Consider the following 21,955-nt stretch of genomic DNA (forward strand, 5'->3'; position numbering starts at 1 on the left):
TTCATTTTATACACTAGATGAATATGAAGAAAAGGTGAAACAAGGTGGAATAATTTGATTTATGCTCACTGAGACATTATCTTTAAATTATTTACTCTTATATGTATATTCTGTTCATATTCTATTGTGGTATATGTCTAGTTTTATATCTACTTAATGTTATTATCCAATGAACAAACTTTTGTGACTTGCTACAAATATGCAACTGTATATAAAGTGGTTAAATAAAGTACTCACTTACTTACTTACATGCTAAAATGAACTTGTGGCTGTTTTCACACTGATCGTGGATGGGGATTTTTTGCCTGATTACGTACTATGCGAGGTACTGAATAAGACCTATGAGCCAGAATATTTTGCCAGGCAGACAAACAACCCCCACCCAGCCTTAAATTCATTCAGTATAAAATTTAAAAATTTTATTGAAATATTCGTTAATGGGGATTTTTTTGCATAATTAGAAACTATGAGATATGCTGAATAAGACCTATATCTCAGAATATTTTGCTGAGCAGAAAAACTACACCCCCACCCACCCCTATTTTAATTTAGATTCAAATTCACTAACACAATCAAAATATTCGTGTCTTTGTATTAGGGTAAGTACAAGTATAGATTTGTATTAGGGTAAGTACAAACCAACCAACAAAATGTTGGCAACTCATTGATGGATTCTAGCTATATATTTATTGGATACAGCTTTTTGATATATGTTTTTAACAATAATGATATGTGTCTAAATAACGAACCGCTGCCTGTCAAAACCAAATTCAGTTTTTAATTAAATTTTGAAAATATTGTTGCTAGTGTTGCTTTTATAACAAATGGAGGTGGTAGACAGATACTTTCAAAATAATTATTGATGATAATCAGTTTCAAATGATGATAGTGTTTTAACGTAATTTTCTCAGATTGTGCACAATTAATGAACTTGGCAGTTGTTCTAGGATATTAAGCTACAGGTGATTCGTCTACTAGCCTGATGTATTTGTTTGAATTATTGAAGCAATCCATATCCTTGATTGTACCCGAATTGTGTGAAATTTCGACACCTGCAGTGTTGATGTAAACACTTTTTCACCATAAACACTTTTCCATTTCATATTGAAAACATAAATACAACAAACTTTTTCGATGTCGTGCCACCCGATGTTGCCATGTGTTTTTTCAGCTTATAGCTAATTAATGGCTTTTTATATCATTAAATATTTTGTGTTTTTATGTTAACTACTTATAAATGTATCCAAATACTGGAAATTCATTTTTGGGTTGATTGTGATGTCTTTATCCGTTTCTGCATGATCGTTTGTACACGTTGTTAATATTGAACTGAAATATCAACTCATCGTTATTATTGCATAGGTTGAATTTATGACTGAAATCTGGTGCAAGAACTTCCATTCATTCTTTCAGATTTGTATTTCATAGTTTTATATTTCAGAATCCTCTATGATTTGAAAAAGTTGGGCAGAAAGTGTACTGAATTGCTACTATCTGAGTGGGGTTGCTCAGGTGTAATTAGGCCAACAGTTGGCCATCTGTTATACCTTTTGGTTAACGCAAAACTTTTTAAAGCAGCAGATTACATTGCAAAGGATTTACTGCATCAAGGAAAACCAAAAAGACCCTGCAATGGCCCAGAAGCTAAAATTTCTCCAAGTTTGTTGCAGAAAGAGATTAGTCATGACCAGAAAATTCCAATAGACAATAATCATAACTCCCGAAACATACACCAACAAATTCCAGAAATTATAATCACTGATTCTAACCAAGAAGGTATGCCATGTTTCATTATACTATTAAGTTCATCCCTCACAAAATTGTTGGAATGTGTGTCACGAAAAAGATGAGACAAAATGCAATAAGCCCATGCGGCTTCATTGATTTCCACAGAATTTGGAAAAATGAACAAGTCAGTCTGTTTAAAAGTACAGCTGCCGGACTGTACGATTTCTCCCACCGGCCATGACTCACTCCGGTAGCTGTAGTAGAAAAATTATTCATTCCTGAAAGATTCTCATATTTTTCATTCACGAGTCAAATTATATTTATTCTCCTCTGGAAACATCTATAGTATTTTGACATGAAGTTATCTAGTCAGTGTGCATTTCAGGAAAGTAAATCAAAATTCAATGAATCTTGAAATATATCAGTAGTACAAATCTGGTTGACAAGTTTCTTAATATTTTGTAGACAAGAGTACAAATCTTGAGGAGTAAAAAGATTCATAAAAGAAACCATGATATTGTCTCTCAATTTAGTAATGGGAAAAATCATAAACTGAAGCACAAAGTTAAATTAACAAGAATTAATAAAATTCATTTAGTTTTGAACTAGTTAGTGATTTGTTGATTGGCAGTCTCTTTTACAGTATTACTATTAGTACAGTACAATTTTTGTATTCCTGAAAATTCCACACACTGTGGGCAAGACGTTGAGAAACTCAGTGAACTGAAAATAAACAATGGACAGTAATCTTGGAAAGCTGTGAGAATATTATCCCTATCATAGTTCAGATAAATTTTATGTTTTTTTTCTCTCCTGAACTTCATGTTATAATACAACAATTCATATACATGAATTTTCTTTAAATTATTTATTGTTAATTATAACAGGCACTATCATTAGCTTACTACCCTTATTTCCATTCAAATATCTCTTATGGAAAAATTCTCTGTGAGAATAGTGTTAACACGAATAGAGTATTTATATTACAAAAAGAAGCCGTAGAGATAATATCTGGAGCTGGTTTCTTAGACTTTTGTGTAAACCTTATTATTTAGCGTTGAGAATAATGACGGCTTCTTCTATTTATCTGTATCAAGTTTTGATATATATTCATAAAAATAAATCAGCACAAAACAGAAACTATTTATCTGTATAATTTTTGAATAGATTTATAAAGGAAATCAACACAAAACAGAAGTTGTGATTTTCATGATCATAATACAATATGGTAAATGCTGGTCCCACCCGGCATCGCCCAGTGAGATACCATCGCAACAGCTTAGGCTTTCGGGCTAACATTTTGTTGCTGTGCCGCTGTTTCCGGTTTCAAAGATGGGGTGGGAGCTGATTCAAGGGCATCATCCTACAGAAGTTATTCGAAAACCACTATTTTTCACAGTCAACATGGTCTTCCTAACATCAGTCTACAGAGAAATAGCGTGGTATCTGCAGTTGCTAAGAGACCCACTGGTAACTTCAAAATAGATTTCTGCAACATCAGAGGACTCAACTCAAATATAAACTTTGTGCACCAACATCTGCAAACAAATAGTCCTCATATTCTTGCACTCACAGAAACCAAAGTCAGTGCTTCAACAAACCCCGTCAATTTTCTATATCCCGGCTATGGTTTCTACTCCCGATTCAGACGTAACTTTGGAATATATCTTTTTATCAGAAGCGATATCTCCTGTCAACGAGAGGAAATTCTGGAACCCCAAAACTTTGATTATATGTGGTTCAAAATAATATCACAGAAGATCACTAAATTCATATGCTGCGTTTATCGACCACCAAGCGATACACAATAAAGTGCACTATTCTCTTCACTTGCAAACACCATTCACTTTCTGCAAATCAATCATTCCAATGTCGAAATTTCCATATTCGGTCACTTCAATGTCCACAATATCGAATACCTCCAATTTTCAAATATCAACATCGAACAAGGTGGCGAAGCTGAAGCTTTTGCAATAGGCAGCGGACTGGTTTCAACGCAGATACTATCCAGAAGTTAGTCAGGAAACAAAGACGGAAATTCACTCACAGATTAATATATCCTCAGGTCAAACAACCAGAAATCAAGAAATGGGTAACGCTAACATATTTTGGAAAAAGAAATAATCGCAGGTTTCTTAAACAATGTGGAAGTAGCATTCAGACCACATGCCTGGTTATCTCATTTCCTTTTCAATGCCAAAGATAAGGTCGACAAGTTGGAAAAAAAAAATCTGGAGTGTATAAGCTTAAGTGTCCGGAGTGTAATAGTGTTTATGTGGGACAATGCGGACGAAATTTCCAAAATCGGTATGCTGAACATGAAAGGTCCTTCAGACTAGGAAAAAATGATTCGACGTTTTCAAACCACTCCTTGGCATGCAACCACAAGTTTCCGAATCTAAACGATACGGAAATTCTGCACTATGCAAGGATGGGTTGCAAACTCATTTATTTAGAATCCTTGGAAATTTACAAGCATAAACATTGCGGGTGCAACCTGTTAAATGATCAAATCGATTTAATTTACTCTCCGGTTTTTAAATTGGCACATCTGCATTGTGAACTGTAAATTCAGGTACTCAATCAAATACCTGAATGGTATATATTGGCGAATGTAATGTATAAGTTTGAAAATGTCCGTATAGGACGAAACTGCAGTAACGTTGGTTACAAATAAAAGTGGTAAAAAACATAGAACGTAAATTGAGTTATCAGAAAACATTCGGAATGTATTCATGTAGAATATCGAATAATTACATAGGGACTTTTCATTCTTTTCACTTTTGTCATAAGAACTTTTTGGGTTTTCATTTTTATCATGGATTATTTAATTTGTAGCCAAAATTTATTAATATTATTATGAATTAATGAATAATTGGTTTTATACATTGTCAAATTTTAAAAATCCAAATAACTATGAAGAAACCTATGTAACCGGGAGTAACACATCCCGATTATCTTTAGGCTTGTTCCATGGGTGAACTACTATTTTTTGGGGATCACGGCATATTTTAGCTCAATTTATTCTGAATAGTATAAGCATGAGTGAATGGTGAAGAAAGAATCTCTAGGATTGGATCTGAGATCATCAATTAGTGAAGTAGAGTTCACGACCTTTAGCAGTTTTGTTGGTAATGGTTTTTGCAGTTTTTTGGAAATTTGATATGGCATATTTTTTGACATGCAATGCATTAACTTCTGCATTCATAGCAATTTTTGAAGATTTGCTGCTCTGCATGACTGGTGGCACCATTTGGGTTAGGGGTTGATTTGGGTAGTATATATAAGATAAAATCTTATTACTTTGTACATTCATTTCTATATTCAGCTAGTGTCAAGGCTCGTAATGTATGTGAAATTGGCTTTTTATTACCCTTAATTTTATAATTTGGGATTGTCATAAACCCTCTAGGGCTGGCATCCTTAAAGATTTTGTTGGATCAAATACAATTTGAAATTGCTCAGGATACATGATTTACAAAAGGTGAAATTAGGTTAACCAAAAAAACCTGTAAATCCTTTCAAAGCAAACACCGTAATGAATTCATATGGAACTCTTAGTTATTTTTTGAATTTCTACAAAGAACCAGTTGAGTTGTATGTGCTATGAACATCACCTCATAATATTGTCGTAAATTATAAATGATTTTGGTCGAATAACTCTGAGTTATATAAGAATATATCTTAGGCCTAATATATTATAATTTTTTCCAGCAATGGCTAAGGCTGCTACAACTTCGACTGCTACGACTTCGGATGCTGATATGATTGAGTTCTCTAGTAGTTCTGTTCATGAAAATATTGAAGCAACTGTCACTAATTTTCCAGTCGTGGTTGATCATTCAAATTCAAGTTTTGAATCGAATGCAGGTGTTGACCAAGAAGTAATATCATATTTCAGTGCACCAGCTGCTCCTGAAACAACAGGAGCACTGGAAACATCTGTTTCTGATTTGATTCAATTCTCCAATTTGATTCCAGTAGGTGTTGAAGAAGTAGAGTTTACTCCTCTGGTTGGAATTAATGTCTCAAGTGTTAACACTCCTGTATCAAACGAGAGCCCAAAAACTCTAAATTTCAATGACATGAATGAATTAGTATCGAATACCAAAGAAAACTGTTCTTATACTTTTAATATTCCTAACTTGACAGAGCTGAATTTCAATTCCGGAACTGGTTAGTGAATATTCCTCCTTTGCAATTTACCATGCATGCTTTTGTGACAAGTTTTAGATCCAATATACCTCTCAAATGCTAATCAATTTTGTATTACCTGGGCAAAGTTATCAATTGATTCATTTAGAATTGAATTAACCAAAATCAACTAGATTCACATAAAACTGCTTGAAGTGCGTATCACCAACCAACTTGACGATATCAGGAAATTGTCTGTATATAGTAAGTTATAGACACTATTATATACGAGGTTTGTTGAAAAAATAAGGTGAATGTTCAATTTCGCGGGCTATTTATATTCAATTAGCGATTTTTTATGTTGGTATACTCGTCTCGAACATATGTTCACAGTTTCGGTTGTTCAGTTTATTGGTGAGAGGCATACAAGTTAGAATTGTTTTGCGTGTTCGGCGATTTTCTGCTATCGAAAAAAATGGATAAAAGAATTTGCATGAAATTTTCTGTAAAAAAATGGAATAAAGTGCTCAAAATCACTTGAAATGTGTTGACAGTGACATACGGTGATTGTACTCTGAGTCAGAAAAATGTTTACTAGTGACACAAGCTTTTCACAGAAGGTCAAGAAGATGTAAATGACGACGCTCGCCCTGAACGCCCAGCACAACAGCAATCGATGAAAATGTTGAGAAAGTGAAGAAAATTGTTATGGAGAATCGTCTAATCACTATTAGAGAAGTTGCTGAGGATGTCGGCAAATCAGTTGGTTCATGCCATGCAAATATTTTTGGGCATGAAGCGTGTGTCAGCGAACCGTCGCCTGAGCATCGCTCAGGAATTGTTGAATGGCCTCAAAAGTGATCCAAATTTACTTGAAAGGATCATAACTGGTGATGATTCATGGGTATATGGTTATGACATCGAAACCAAAGTCCAATCTGCTCATTGTTTTGATCGATTACTGTGGCGTAGTGCATCAGGAGTTCTTGCCACATGGTTGTACGGTCAATAAAGAGTATTATCTTGAAGTTATGTGCTGCTTGCAATAAGCAATACAAAGAGAACGTTCGGTATTGTGGAAAAACAGTTATTGGCGTTTGCATGACGATAATGCACTTGTCACTGCTTGTTCGTAATTTTTGGGCCAAAAACAACACTGTAATCATGTCTCAGCCACCGTATTTAATCTTTTTCTGTTCCAAAAATTGAAGACAGACAGCATATACACGGGCTGGCCCAATCAGATGAAAGTATGACAGTGATATGTAGTGGTGATGTGTTTGATAAAAGCGAAGAATATGGCATTTGAATTCGTTCAAACACATACCATTTCATGTACACCAGTTAGATAGGCAATCAATGTTATTTTGTATCATTGTATCGGCCTCCTTTTCAATTATTTTAAATCATCAGCAAATCGCAAAGCTTCACTTTCATGTAAACAGTGAATTAGATCGTTAATGAAAAGGTTAAACAACAGTGGTTCCAAATGTAAACCTTGTGGAACACCTAATGAAAATGAGATAGTATGAGAATAGTAATGAATAACCCTGAAAATTTGCGTTCTTTCCGTAAGATAACTCTTGAGCCACTGCAATATTAATCCATCAACGCCCTATAAACAATGTTTATGAATCAAGAGCTCATAATTAACTGTGTTGAAAGCTTTGGGAAAATCAGTGTACACAGAGTCATCTTGTGAACCTTTTTTCAGAACATCCAATAAAAAGTCAACGTATGTAGTCAGACCCAGTTTTGCTGACTTTTTAGATTATATGGACGGAAAAAAATTGGTTAGCAAAAAGGTCATTGTATTATATAGGTATAGTGTTACTTTCCCTTTTTCTGCTCACAAATTTCCAAAAGGATTCAACATAATTAATAACAGAAGGAGTTGGATGTAATCTGCATAATACTGTCCTGCTAAAAATTTACATCTAGATCTTGAACTACTAAATGCTGCATAGCTTTCTGGACACCGTGCACTCTTGTAGATCTTGTGAACTGATTTCTTTTCATAAACTAGTTGCTTCAGATCAGGGGAGTGCCAGCATGGGAATTTCTTTTCACAGATTTTTTTGCGGAACAAATCGATCAATTATGGAATGAAGAATGTCATAAAATATAGAAACCATATCAGAAAACTATTTTCCATATAGTGCACCATCCCAATCGATTGCTTCAAGAGACAAACATATTGCTGCATCAGCGAGAAGGAAGTCATAGTGATGAAGGGGGATGATAGGAATCTTCTGGAATTGAAATGTCGACAGCCTTCAGTACGGTAATATCTAGTGGTGATAAGATGTGATCAAGGGTAACTCCTCTATGGTTGATTATGTCGTTGGACTGAAAAATATTGAGGAAAGCACAGATGGTGGATTTCATTTCAATATAATCAATCTCAGATTGAGTAGCTGGAGGCAGAGCAGAAGGAATGGATCAATAATCTTCTACATCCCATACTGCTGACAGAAGATTAAAATCTCCAAATAAGAAAAGGTTTGCACTAGCATTTTTATCAACTAATGGTGATGAGCTGATCAAAGTAAGATAGTAAGTAAGATAAAGTAGGTAAAGATTTGGGTGGAAAATATACAGTACCCATTATAGATTTGTTATTGAAAAGAACAAACAATTATTCAATAAAAGGATCAGACTGCATTAAATGAGCAGAAAATCATTTTAACATAACTATTTATACACTCCCACCCCTGCTAAAGACACTGGATTCAGTAGAGCGGTCAGTTCTATAGACATTGTAATTGAGAACCCCAAGTTTTGCATAAATAAATTCAGGTGACAGCCAGGTTCCAGTGAAGATAATGATACCGTAAAAACAATTGCTAACATTCAAACTGAAATCAATCATCTTAGTTCTAAGACCTCTAAAATTTTGGTAATGAAGGGAAGGGCTGCCCGGTTTTAGTTTTTTAATGATTTTCGGTGTGTTGTTGAAGTATTTGCTTTTGCTTGATAGAGACTTTCATTAGGTTTGCACAGCCTAATTTAACTCTGTTTCTTAACCCTTTCAAGGCAGCTTTTCAGATTTTTCTCTTTTTCATTCGCCATAACATAAAATTAACTAAAAATGGTTCAAGAAACTTACTAGAAGTGGTATAAATTTTGTTATTTTTCACAAAAAAAAATTATGATGTGGTTTCACCGATAAATCACAAAGCACTATTAACGGAGAAAATAAATTTCAAAGTTTTGTACTTTTATTGATGAACGTTTACAAAAATTATTTTTAATTCCTTGAATGGTATTTTGAAAAGCAATTTTTTTTATCGTTCAAGCACAAACCGACTGAACATGTAGTACAAGACCCTTTAGTTCTGTGCGGTTCATCTCTGGTACTACAAAGTGCACAACGCCTTGATGTAGAATATATAGGCATATGTGCTGCTGCATCCCATCTTCTTTCCAAAGAAATATTAGGCTTGAATTTGGTCACGGATGCAGCACTACTGTGTTTTCCTTTGTGTGGAAGTATACTGCCCGATCCTGCAAGCCCAGTAACAATAGAAAGACGAAAATTTTTGAGGTCCAAAGTTCGTTCATCACATCTTTCTTTGAATATTATGAGAGAATCAACGATTGTTACATCTAGGAAATGCCATAAAATTCTGTGCCACCACTTGTGGCTTTTCCTGTCTAGTTCGTATATTTTTTTGAGCATATCTGCTTTGTCAACAAACTACATGTTGGCATTGTAATCCTTTATGATCAAGGGGCACCCGATTATCTCTTTTTCTCCATCTTTTTTTTCGCTCAACTGTTTCAGGAACATCAGGTTTATGATGGTTGCTGGCCAATGTCACCACACGCTTATCGGCCCATTTTATATATGATATTCCATCATCTGTAATTCGCCAATCAAAGTATCCTCTTTTCAGTTTATTGTCTGGAATCAAGTCAGTGGGTGTTCCTTTCCTATTCTTTTTGATTGTTCCACAAGCATAAATTTTTTCGCCTTGTAACTGGCGTAAAAGTGGTAATGATGTGAAGTAGTTATCCATAAAAACATGATGATTTTTATTTATAAGCGACCTGGTAAGGTCAGTGACAACTCTGGGACCCAAGTTTTTTTCGGATGACTCACCAATCTTTCCAGTGTAAATTTGAAACTGATCTATATACCCACTTTGTGACGCACGAACCCAAACTTTATATCCCCATTTGACAGGCTTTTTAGGCATATACTGACGCAAATGAGAACGACCTTTGAACCGAATCATCGATTCGTCTATCGAAATGTCTCTTGATGGTTTATAGTGCGCAGCAAAAGTTTCAGACAATATATCTAATAACGGCCTAACCTTATACAGTTTATCATAACCAGGATCTCCACGTTTGGGTTGTAATATGTTGTCATTCAGATGTAAATTGTCTAGCAACCAATCAAATCTTATCCTAGGCATCAGGTTGGAGATATAAGAGTCCCTTAGTTCTAATTTAGTAGACCAAAAATCTCGGTGGCTCGGCAAATGTTTGATGCCCATAAGGATGTTGATGGCAAAAAAATTTTTCACTTCATTCATATTTGTCAGTTGGAACGCTTTGCCGGAGCTACTACTAGCTTGAGTGGCATACAGGTTAGTCTGATAAACGATTAATTCAAATAACTTTTGTGGAAAAAACGCAAGAAATATGTCAATAGGTGAATTGACTTCCTCAGAAAAATTGCAATGTCCGCATTCTTCCAAAAACTCTCCAGGTGATGTGTAGTGCGGTACAACGTTTTTCCAAACAAATTTGTCAATATTAAGTTTTTTACTAAGTTCTGCCAGAGCTATTAGGTCGTCCTCACTGTATTGCTCATTTTCACTACCTTCCTGTTCGTGAGTATCTTCTGGAAAAGGAGCAGGAAAAATAATATCATTTTGAGAAGGTTCTAAGAGTCTCAAATCATTATCTTCATCACTTCCACTACTAGCTTCGGATTCACGACCAGATGGAATTTCTTCAAATATTGCGAGGTAATCATCGTAGTCCATGTTTTCGAGTATCGCGTAACTCCAAAATCGATCTAAAAATAAAATAAAGTTGGATTTGTCTTGAATTTCATCATGTGGTTCAGCTGCTTTGTGGTTTCTCATCGAAACCACCATAATCACAATCACAGTACAGATTGTTGAAATGAATTTCACATAACCAATGAAAAATATCGAAAATATGTTCAATAATCATTGAAAATTTGACACCTACCTGCCATTCTGAGCCCAATACAAAAATAATATCAGTAAAACCGGTTTGTGTCGTGACACCTTGTTAAAACACGTAAGCTTACCATATGAATATCTAGGCTAAGTTCTCATCAGTTGCCACTTTTTTGTAGGTTTAAGTAGCTTTTTGTACACAGCAAACCAATTGATGAGTGTTATCCAAGATTGACAGGATTTGCAGGCAAAAACGAGAAAATTATGCTCATGATAAATAATGTTTCCTACATATATTTGATCGAATAACTCCTTCTCACCGCATCTTAATGCTGCAAGTTTAGTCATTCATTTGTCAAAAAATTGAATAACATTGTACAATAATTAATGTATGGAGCCTCGTTCTCGGTAAAGTTGAATAATACTGTTTACTGATTTAAATGCGATATGTTTCTTTCGCTATGTATATTCATGTACCTTTGAAAAGACTATAAACTTGAACTTTCTTTAACTAAATAAAGTTTTCCATTACAACTTTTTTGTTTTTCAGATTTTGAAGGTTGAAAATACCCAAAACATTTTTGAAACTTAAAAATTACCAAATTCTCTCAGAAAATGGAATACAAAACCAATAATGTTTGGCCTCAATGAAAGTAAACCACTAAACCTTGGCAGTTCCAAACAAGGTGTTGATTGAAAATTTCAAAACATCAATCTTAAAAGAAACAGGAGATTGAAAGTGAGGAGGTTAATGTAAAAGTAGTAGTAGAATATAGTAGAGTATTTGTTATGAATGATGAAAATTAATAACACTCGCCATGATGATAATTCAACAATTTTTACAATATTTTAAAAAATTCCAGTCGCGTTTTACTAACATCGTAGCTTAATCGGTGGTAATAGTACACACTGTACTAGAATTCTTATATACAACAGTAGTAGTTACCTCTCTTAATTTGTACTTGCCTTTTAATTCACCAAGGTTTTTCTAAACTAAAAAAAGTGTGCAATTAGAACCGGCTATGCCAAAAGAAATTTACAATCTCTAAGTATTATTTATGCAAATTCAAATCACCAATCACTATAGGGTTCCAAAATTATTTCATTACAGGAAAACTCCTTATAATAATTGCATAATAATGAAATACACGATTTCCTTATTTTTTTGAAAAATTCTATTCACCGACGACCGTTAATCGTCTCCCAAAATGAATAGATAGAACTATTTTTGTTGAAAAAAATTATCTGTTTCAAAAATTCTATACAAGAACAAACTTCAGCCTTAACTGAGTTTCTTATCGTACTATGAATATTTGAGCTTCAGAGTCGTATCATTTAATTGAAGAAACCTTATTATTTATAATAAGCATTACAACTTCAACATTCAATGAAATGATGAAAAGAACATTGGCCTAATAACCTGATACAGTTGCAAAATAAAATGAATACTAAAATCAACCCAGTGAGAATAAGTTATTGATGGAATTTCAATTAATTGTTTAATTGTAGAAATACTGGTGCGACGCTTATGGCGATTTGAAGTCACACCACCAATATTTGTTCGATCGTGACTGATACTTGAAATGAAATGAATTATTAGTGGTATATCGAAATATGGATTAATGTATACCAGGGTCCTCATTATATTCATTGTTCACAGTGCTTTCGATTGTGAATCGATAACCTTCAATTATACTATTCCATCCAAAATACTACCAACTTCAACATGAGAAGGTTATGTGAAGGTTATTTTTAAGATTTATACCTAAATAATTTCAGTTACAGTCAAAAGTATTGAAACACTTTATACTATGCCATCTTCTATGAAATCCTGACTAACATCTTTTGATTGATTGTATACTATGATATTACAGGGATAATAAAATCCATCATTCTGGTAGTGTAGATAATGGAATCTTAAAGCCACCCCAAATTCATATTTCTCAACTATGATCTTTTTTTTGGAGATATTGTAAAAGGTAACTTAATCATATAGTCTGGTTCACATGTACTCGATTTAGCTCTTTTTTGTGACATTTTTCAGCCCTGTCCAAAAATTACGACCAAGGTGTCATTCGATTCATATTTTTGCTTAGAAAGTTTAAGGAAAGGTCCGAAAACGCGCCGATAAAAATTACAAAAGTTATAAACAATTAAGTGAAAAAAAATGTGGTTTCAGTTTTTTCTTAATATCTCGGAAAATTTTCAAAATTTTGGAAATTTGAAAAAAGATTTAAAAAGATCAATGAATTTGCGTAAACAAAGTCCCGACTCCCAAAACTGTATCTCGATTATTTATAATTTTTACAAAGCCCTGAAAATAGAGCCAAAAGCGGGTAGTTTGGCTTCCGCGCGCCTTTCGTCACTCTGACATAAAAACAAAAAAAAAAAATTCAAACATATTAAATGTAAGTATTAAGGAATGAAAAAATTCATGTGATGTTGGGATACATCAATAAACAATAATCCGCAGCCAAAAAATTTTTATCCCAATTTTAACGTTGATTATAAATTGGTTAATTAATAACTTTTTCTGAATTGAAAGTTAATATAAAAATCCCTCTAATTATTAAACTAAAACCCTAGCATTTTTTTCCTTTGATAAAGTTATCCTTAATAGGCAAAAAAATAGATTACAGTTGCCAAAATTAAAAAATTTTTTTGCCTATTAAGGATAACTTCACCAAAGGAAAAAAAATTCCAGGGTTTTAGTTTAATAATGAGAGGGATTTTTATATTAACTTTCAATTCAGAAAAATTTATTAGTTACCAAATTTATAATTAACGTTAAAATTGGGATAAAATTTTTTTGACTGCGGATTATTGTTTATTGATGTATCCCAACATTACATGAATTTTTTCATTCCTTAATATTTACATTTAATATGTTTGAATAATTTTTTTTGTTTTTATGTCAGAATGACGAAAGGCGCGCGGAAGCCAGACTACCCGCTTTTGGCTCTATTTTCAGGGCTCTGTAAAAATAATAAATAATCGAGATACAGTTTCGTGAGTCGAGACTTTTTTACGCAAATTCATTGATCTTTTCAATCTTTTTTCAAATTCCCAAAATTTTGAAAATTTTCCGAGATATTAAGAAAAAACTAAAGCCCCTTTCCTTAAACTTTCTAGGCAAAAATTTGAATCGAACGACACCTTGGTCGTAATTTTTGGACAGGGCTGAAAAATGTTACAAAAAAAAGTATATGTGAACTAGACTAATAGAACTGTCAGTTCGTTTCAAAATATATAAGTTTCTAATGGGAAAGAAGAATAAAAACCTGGATTCGCAAAGTAAAAGTGAGTGTACCCCACTAGAAATTTGTAAAGTGACTAAAAAATCGATATTTTTCGAATAACACTTAATAACAAAATGAAAATAACTTGAAATTCAAATAGCTTTATGTCACACTTACTTTTAAACATCATTTCGTAATAGTTTCAAAACCCTAGTGTTTCAGTGGTCTCAAGTTCAATCTAAAGTCAAATCATATCTCCGACAGTTTTTCCACTTAATTTTCAACTTATATTTGAAATTGAATAAGTCAACAAAAAATTGTTTTGAATGCTATTTCAGGATTTTTCTTGTTATAGAGTTTAATGGTATTACTCTGATTCGGGATATCCTTCACAAATAAATTATTTTAAAATATTTTTGTTATAAGTCGTAGAGAAAGTATAGTATTATTTTATTTTCGAAAAATGGTCTTTACTAACATGTTTCATATACAACAAACTCCAATTGTTCCCGCATTTCTCGCACGTTGAATAATACACTATTTTTCCTTAATTTGTGTTGTTTCACTGGTAACAGTAGTTTTGGATTTCTTAGTTTGACATTCATAAATCGTTTAAACCGAATTAGCTGTCAAAAACAACATTAAATTCCATTTCCTATTATTAAAATTAATAGATCATCAATAAAGACTGGTTATTATGAAAATATTGCTCATGGTTCAAAATATTTTCCATTGTACGAGTATTATACATTTTTTTACTAATAATTTTTTTTAGTATAACATTATTTTTAAAAATCTTTCGAAGTGTTTTTTATTATTATTCGTTTCAAAGCAAAAAGTCGACTTGGAGCCTTTTTTTGAATTACCCAACTGCTGAACTAATTCTTTGAATGGTATGTCAATAGTGAATCGTCCATTACTATCACGTATAGTTGTTTTTACAAGGTTCTATTTAACTTGCAATTTTTGTATTTATGTAGGTATGCATGTTTGCATGTATGTATTGTTAGTTTGCGTCAAATCTTAAAACCTATTTTTGAAGCAGTTATCATCAACCGATTGAAATGAAAATTAACATATATGAAAAGTGAAAAATGATAGTTTCTATGTTTTGTACCTCTATTATAAAAGTCGTTAGCCGTTACTATGACGTAGTACCGGCTACATCCACCAATTTAATTGACATACACGTTTAGTTTCGATGACAATGCATGACTACCTAAGTGACTTCGTTCTACATTCAACATCACCCAAGAAGGCGGGTCGCCCAAGATGAAGGACCAGTTTTTAATGCTCCCTCATGATATATGTATCAAATGAAAAATGAAAAGAATAGAACAAGACGCCTTTCTCAATCCAATATGGCGGACTGCAAATTACTGCGAACTAGCTTCTTTATGAGCACCAATGATATGGACATCAAATGAAGGGGTTTCCTGATAGAAATGAAAAAATAACAATGTCACTTAAGTAAAATTGAGTTTCAAACCTTTTTCTTCCAAATGTATATTTCATAGTCCTGGTTGAACTAATGCCCATCTGTCAAAATATGGTTTGCAAATGTGGAATTGGTCTTCACATTCATGAAACTATTGGCTTGTATGAAAAACTGAAATGCATAGTATACCAATCCACACCAAGAACGCTGAATAATTAAAACAGATTATCCAAAGTCAAGTCGGCCCTTTTCCGGTTGCTTTACTATTAAACAGTTATAAAGGATTCGGAGTGTTGCTTCTTCCATTAACTCAAGCCAAGCTAGAGTAGAGATACGCAACATATGGAAACATATGGCGTAGATATGTGGATGACGTTTTGGTATGTTTTACAGGCACTAAAAGGTAATTAAATACTTTTCATAGGGATATTATCAAAAGTCATGAAAGCATTAAATTCACTATTGAAATAGAAGAAGACAATTCAATCAATTTCTTGGGCCTAACAATTAGCAGAATGAACAACAAACATGATTTTTCAATTTATTACAAACCGTCCTATACGGATATTACTATACATTACGATTCTACCCATCCTTATCAACACAAAGTAGCAGCTTATAATAACATGATTCACAGATTAGCCAATGTTCCTGTTTCAATAGATAATTTCAATAAAGAACTTAATATCATCAAACAAATTGTAGTTAACAATGGGTTCAAAGCCGAATTAATAAACAAAATACTTGCCAAGAAAGTCTAAGGAAAAACGATTCGAGACGTTTTTCCTATTGATGAGGTAGATAATCAAAATTATAGAGCTTTAACGTATTTGGACAACCAACGGAAAAAGTGGCTTCATTTTTGGGGAAACGAGATATTAAAATTGCATATAGAACAAGAATAATAGCCTCTTGATTTCACTGATATAGGAGTTGCCGCCCTCATTGGGTATCCAGTGAATGCAATTCTTGTTATCGCAGTCCACGTTTGGTAGCCTGGTTGTTGTGAGGCTGCTATGGATGGGTGTTTCCGGATCTGAAGCAGGTTCTGATGTTATACTTGGACCCAATTCTTCTTATTCTTTCCGACAATCCTCTGACGTAGGGAAGGACAAAAAAAAAATCTAGTTAACGACTTAGACAACTAAAGTAACCGAGCAATTGACATGTGGAACAGAAGTTAAATAGAAATTAAAGAAACTCTAGAAAAGAAAATCACACCTCAGCCAACATCACAAGCAAATCCATCTAAGCTCAACAAGAAGAAGATAACAGGTTTTTTATGGTTGATATATCCAAGATTTAGAGATAAATTCAGCCAAAACTTACACAATAGATCACAATATTGAATGTAGAGAAATCCTACAAGTAAATGAAACAAATTATAAATTCAAATTCAAACAACAAAACATTAGGAGTATTCAAAAAACATTGATGATTTCAAAATTATCCTACGTGACATTGACGTAGGCTTCAACTCACGGAAACTTGAAAAATATCAGATTCAAATTTGTATGAAATATAGAAATATAACATATATACTGGGTGTAACTAAATAAGTGTAAAACATTTAAGGAGGTGATTTCTCATTGAAAAAAAGATAGAATCTTTCATATTAAGAAATTTCATTGAAGCATCCCTTATTAAGATACAGCCCCTTGAAGGGGGTACATAAAATTTGTATAACAATTTTTTCCACAGGCACTAAAAAAGTTACAATATTGAAATTAACCTGACGTTTTGTACTACCAAAAAGAAACTTAGCCAGTAGTTCATTTGGTTTACCCCATGGTTGTAAGGGGTGGAAAACGCAACCCCTAAAATTTATTTCCAATGTAATTTTTTGTTTTATTATTTGTTTACCATTTGAAAATTTATTTCCGATAGCCCGTTTTATTCTAAACAAAAAATGTCTCTTGGGTTTTTTGCCCAAAATAAACCAGTTCGCAGCAAAAAATTATTTTAGGAACAACTACAGAGATACATCATCATAAATGCGAAAATACGAAACTAATCTATCTAGTAGGTCGCTATTAGCGATAGTGACAATTAAATTGGTATGACGCTGGTATTAAAATGGCATACACAAATGAGGAAATGGCTGATATGCATTACGTTTACGGTCTATCGCAGGGGAATGGGTTGGAAGCTTCTAGAAGATATGCTGAAATGTATCCTCAACGACAGCATCCTTCACATAGAATATTTGCCCGACTTCATCAACGATTACGAGAATGTGGTTCATTCGACAAAAGAACGCAGGGTTGTGGACGCCATCGACAAGTACGAACACCACAGCTTGAGGAAGCAGTACTTAATTTGATTGAAAAACAACCTACTACCAGTACTAGAAAGTTTGTTTTCCAGCTAAATGTTGATCATATGACGGTACGTATTTTGAATTTTATACCCTTACCATCTGCAACGAGTACAGGCACTGTTACCGCGAGACTTTCCGAACCATCTGGAATTTTACAATTGGATGCTGGAAATGATTAGAAGAAATTGTGACTTTCTGAAGACGATAGAATTCACAGACGAATGTAGTTTTTCTTGGGACAAGATTATTAATTTTCATAATTACCACATATGGGCTGATGAAAACCCTCACGCTATTGTCGAAACTAACCATCAAGAACAGTTTTCTCTTAACGTGTGGCTCGGAGTTATTGGGGATGATTTAATTGGGTCTCATTTTCTACCTCCTCGATTAAATGGTGAGGCATACGTTCAATTTTTAAGAGAAGTGCATCCAGTACTGCTGGAGGAAGTTCCTTTGGGTGTCAGAAGGGATATGTTTTTTGTGCATGATGGGGCTCCCGCCCATTTTAGTCAAGTAACACGTCAGCATTTAACTGAAACATATGCAAATCAGTGGATAAGTCGAGGAGGACCACAGAACTGGCCCGCTCGATCCCCGGATCTCAATCCTCTTGATTTTTCTATTTGGGGCGATTTACAGCATTTGGTTTATCATACTCCTGTTCGCGATGTAGAGGACTTAAGAAACCGCATCATCGATGCGTGCAGGGTAATCAGAGAGACTCCAGGAATATTTGAACGAATACGTGAATCAATGCGCCGACGTCTAGACGCATGCGTAATGTCTGAAGGTAGACATATTGAACATTTACTATGATTTCTACATGTTGTGTGTGTTGTTATTAATAAATTAATTTTGTTTATTACCCTTTTAATCGTTTAATGCAGGTACTAACTACAAAATAACAATAAATCCAGTTCGCATTTATGACGATGCATCTGTGTAGTTGTTCGAAAAATAATTTTTTGCTGCGAACTGGTTTATTTTGGGCAAAAAACCCAAGAGACTTTTTTTAGAATGAAACAGGCTATCGGAAATAAATTTTTAAATGGTAAACATATAATAAGACAAAAAGTTACATTGAAAATAAATTTTATGGGTTGCGTTTTCCACCCCGTACAACCATGGGGTAAACCAAATAAATTACTGGCTAAGTGTCTTTTTGGTGGTTCAAAACGTCAGGTTAATTTCAATTTTGTAACTTTTTCAGTGCTTGTGAAAAAAATTGTTATACAAATTAAATGTACCGCCTTTAAGGGGCTGTATCTTAACAAGGGATGCTCCAATGAAGTTTCTTTATATGGAAGATCCTATTTTTTTTTCGATGAGGAATCATCTCCTTAAATTTTTTACACTCATTCAGTTACACCCTGTATAATCAGGGTGATTTTAATCAAAATGATGGAGTAGTGATATACCTGCACTTTATTTTCATCTTATCTGTTCTAAAATTCACATCTATCTTGAATGTTTTCCAGATGAAGCAATTACGGAAAAAACTGTTGAAAAATCAGCTACTGAAGTATTACACTTTCATGATATTAACTAAGTTCAAAACAAAAAGCCTGGTTTAGCTCAAACAGAGATTTCCCCAACCGAATCTGAAGAACAGATTATAACTGAAAATATTTCAAATAAGGAAGAGGATCATTCCTTTAATGTTAATTTAGCACATGAAGATAGTGATGCTGAAAATAATGAAATTTCAGAAAATGATATGACAACCGACCAATCTAAATTACCGTCCACCGTTGTGACAGAGTCAAAAGACGTACATATTCGACCAATAGATCAGAAAACTATGGCATCTCGAGAGGACGTTATGGTAAGAGAAAAGGAAACGACACCAATTATATCAGTTACCGAAAAACCTGATTCAGAACAGTCAGCTGAACCCGCAGAAGTTCCTGAAAATGAAAACTCACAGTCGACGCAGATACCTACTGATGGACTCCCAAGTACTGAAAAAGAAACAACAGAAAAAGTTCAGAAGGAATTACATCAACGACCAACACTCCAGTGGTTTCTGAAAATGAAAAATCAACAAAATCCCGATGTAAGCGAATCTCTCACCAAAAAACCACAAGAAGAGGGGCAAAGCAAAGTAACTGAGACATCGGTAACAATTAATTTGAACAAGGAATCAGACATTACCGAACAACCAACACATGAGAATAACGAAAAACGAAATTCCAATGAAACTGGAGTTGATACCCTTGGAACCACGGACACGCCAATTAAATTAGCGACACCAGAGGTTAATGTCCAACCAAGTGAAGAAAACATTACTGAACAAGTCACAACCGAAATAGGAGTAACAAAAGCTGCTGTGGACGAAGTAACGAAACCAATCACTCACGACGTGGTAACCGAAATTCAATCTAGTCAAGGTGGACTAGGCGCTACTGAAGAAATTTTCTCAACTGAAGTAACACCTAAGAAAGAAGTAGAACTCACTGCTGAAGTTACCAGATATACTGTTGTCACCGAAACTTCTAGGTTAGCAGAAATTCTTGAGGTGGAAAAACGTCGTGACGAGCAAGCTATAAGTGAAATAACTCTTGATAAGCAATCTGAAAATAAAACTCTTGGAGTTGAAGAACTGAATTAAGCAGTTCCGGAGCGCCCTACAACCAAAAAATCGCAAGGGGAGTTGAAGCTTTATGTTACACCTAACTTGGAAGAAGGATCCGGACAAGTTAAACCATCTGAAGATGTAGAAAGTTCTGGTGAACCAGAAAACGAAACGGAATCTAACGATCAGAAAACCGAAAAACCCAAAGAGGAGTCGTCTTCTGAGAAGCCAGAAGTGGTATCCACACAAGCAACTGAAACTTCAACTACACCTACGGATGTATATCAAACATATAAACCAGATGTATCTCAAATTGGAATATCAGTGACTGAATCAAAACATCCCACAGAAAATTTTGAAGGCGAAGTGACCGACAAATCTACTTTATCAGAAAAGAATCATTCTGGTGAAAACCAAATTGAATCACCAGACATACCGGCGATATTAGTGACTTCTAAAACACCAGTAATTTCTGAACCAACATATTCTGAGATCACAACTCAACCTGAACAAGAATCAGAAGAAATCACCAAATCGCTTGAAACTGACTCAGAACATAAAACATCAGAAGAACCAAACGAGGTAATTACAACGGAACTTTCACAAACTACTGACAAAGTAGAATTACAGGAATCTGAAATACCCAATATATCTGACCAGAATGTTGATTTCACAGTGTCATCAACTCATGAAGTAACAAGTGATGTAACCCAACATGACGATAATGATGAATCTGAGTATCCTGGGAAGACTGTTTTTAAATCCACACAATCACCAACAATAATCTCCGATCTTGACGAAGTTACTGAGAAGTACTTCACTTCAGGTGAAGTAACTGTTGAACCTGTTGGTTTTACACAACTCTACAACAAACAATCAGAATATACTAGTGAATATCCAGAGCCATCAGAAGAATGCAAACTCACAGAAAAACAAGATGTCAAGAAATCTGAATCGACTGTAACAGAAGAAGATAATGGTATACCTGATGAAGGAAGTACAGCTCTGCCGAACTCTCAAAACCTGATTGAGTCCCCAGCGGGGCAGGCACAAAGTATGTGTTCTGCTGTTTCATCATTTTCCAAACGGAGGCGACAAAAACTGTTTTCTGACATTCCGAGTCTCTGCATATGATGATTCAAATGGCAGTGACCTGTTAGACATCTTAGTTCATTCCTACTGTAGTCCAACAACTGTTTGATATCAAGCGTCGAAGGGTGAATAAACGCCTTAGAGTGAGCCAATCTTGGAAGATTCTGCCAGAAGTCAATACATCTTCTTGCCATCCATGTGTTCAATCTTTGTTTGGCAAAGCCTAAAGCGATGCCAGTGACAGGTTCTGGTCCGATGAAGCTA

At 34.2% G+C, this 21,955-nt stretch overlaps 1 protein-coding gene across 9 annotated transcripts; it reads left to right on the plus strand.

Moving 5' to 3' along the window:
* Window positions 1-1,295: 1,295 nt before the first annotated feature.
* Window positions 1,296-20,640, plus strand: LOC111515905 (uncharacterized). 9 transcript variants are annotated; one of them, XM_074175292.1, is made up of 4 exons: window positions 5,316-5,904; window positions 7,935-8,364; window positions 11,575-11,763; window positions 19,503-20,640. In XM_074175292.1, the coding sequence occupies exon 4, from the start codon at window positions 19,742-19,744 to the stop codon at window positions 20,633-20,635; it is 894 nt and encodes a 297-aa protein (XP_074031393.1). In that variant the 5' UTR covers window positions 5,316-5,904; window positions 7,935-8,364; window positions 11,575-11,763; window positions 19,503-19,741; the 3' UTR covers window positions 20,636-20,640. The 9 variants fall into 9 exon arrangements, with proteins under 9 accessions (XP_074031391.1, XP_074031393.1, XP_074031397.1 ...); XM_074175290.1 differs by lacking the exons at window positions 7,935-8,364; window positions 11,575-11,763 and adding an exon at window positions 1,296-1,776 and having other exon boundaries at window positions 5,443-5,904; XM_074175296.1 differs by lacking the exons at window positions 7,935-8,364; window positions 11,575-11,763 and adding an exon at window positions 5,962-6,126.
* Window positions 20,641-21,955: the final 1,315 nt, after the last annotated feature.

This window comes from Leptinotarsa decemlineata, unplaced genomic scaffold (genome assembly GCF_025532065.1).
Source record: "Leptinotarsa decemlineata unplaced genomic scaffold, Ldec_3_MD MMD2_tig00001019_RagTag_RagTag, whole genome shotgun sequence".
Classification (NCBI taxonomy): Eukaryota; Metazoa; Arthropoda; class Insecta; order Coleoptera; family Chrysomelidae; genus Leptinotarsa; species Leptinotarsa decemlineata.

Bases quoted from the DNA above. Each gene is read 5' to 3' on its own strand.
- LOC111515905 (XM_074175290.1), top strand. From the start codon at position 19,742: ATGACAACCGACCAATCTAAATTACCGTCCACCGTTGTGACAGAGTCA.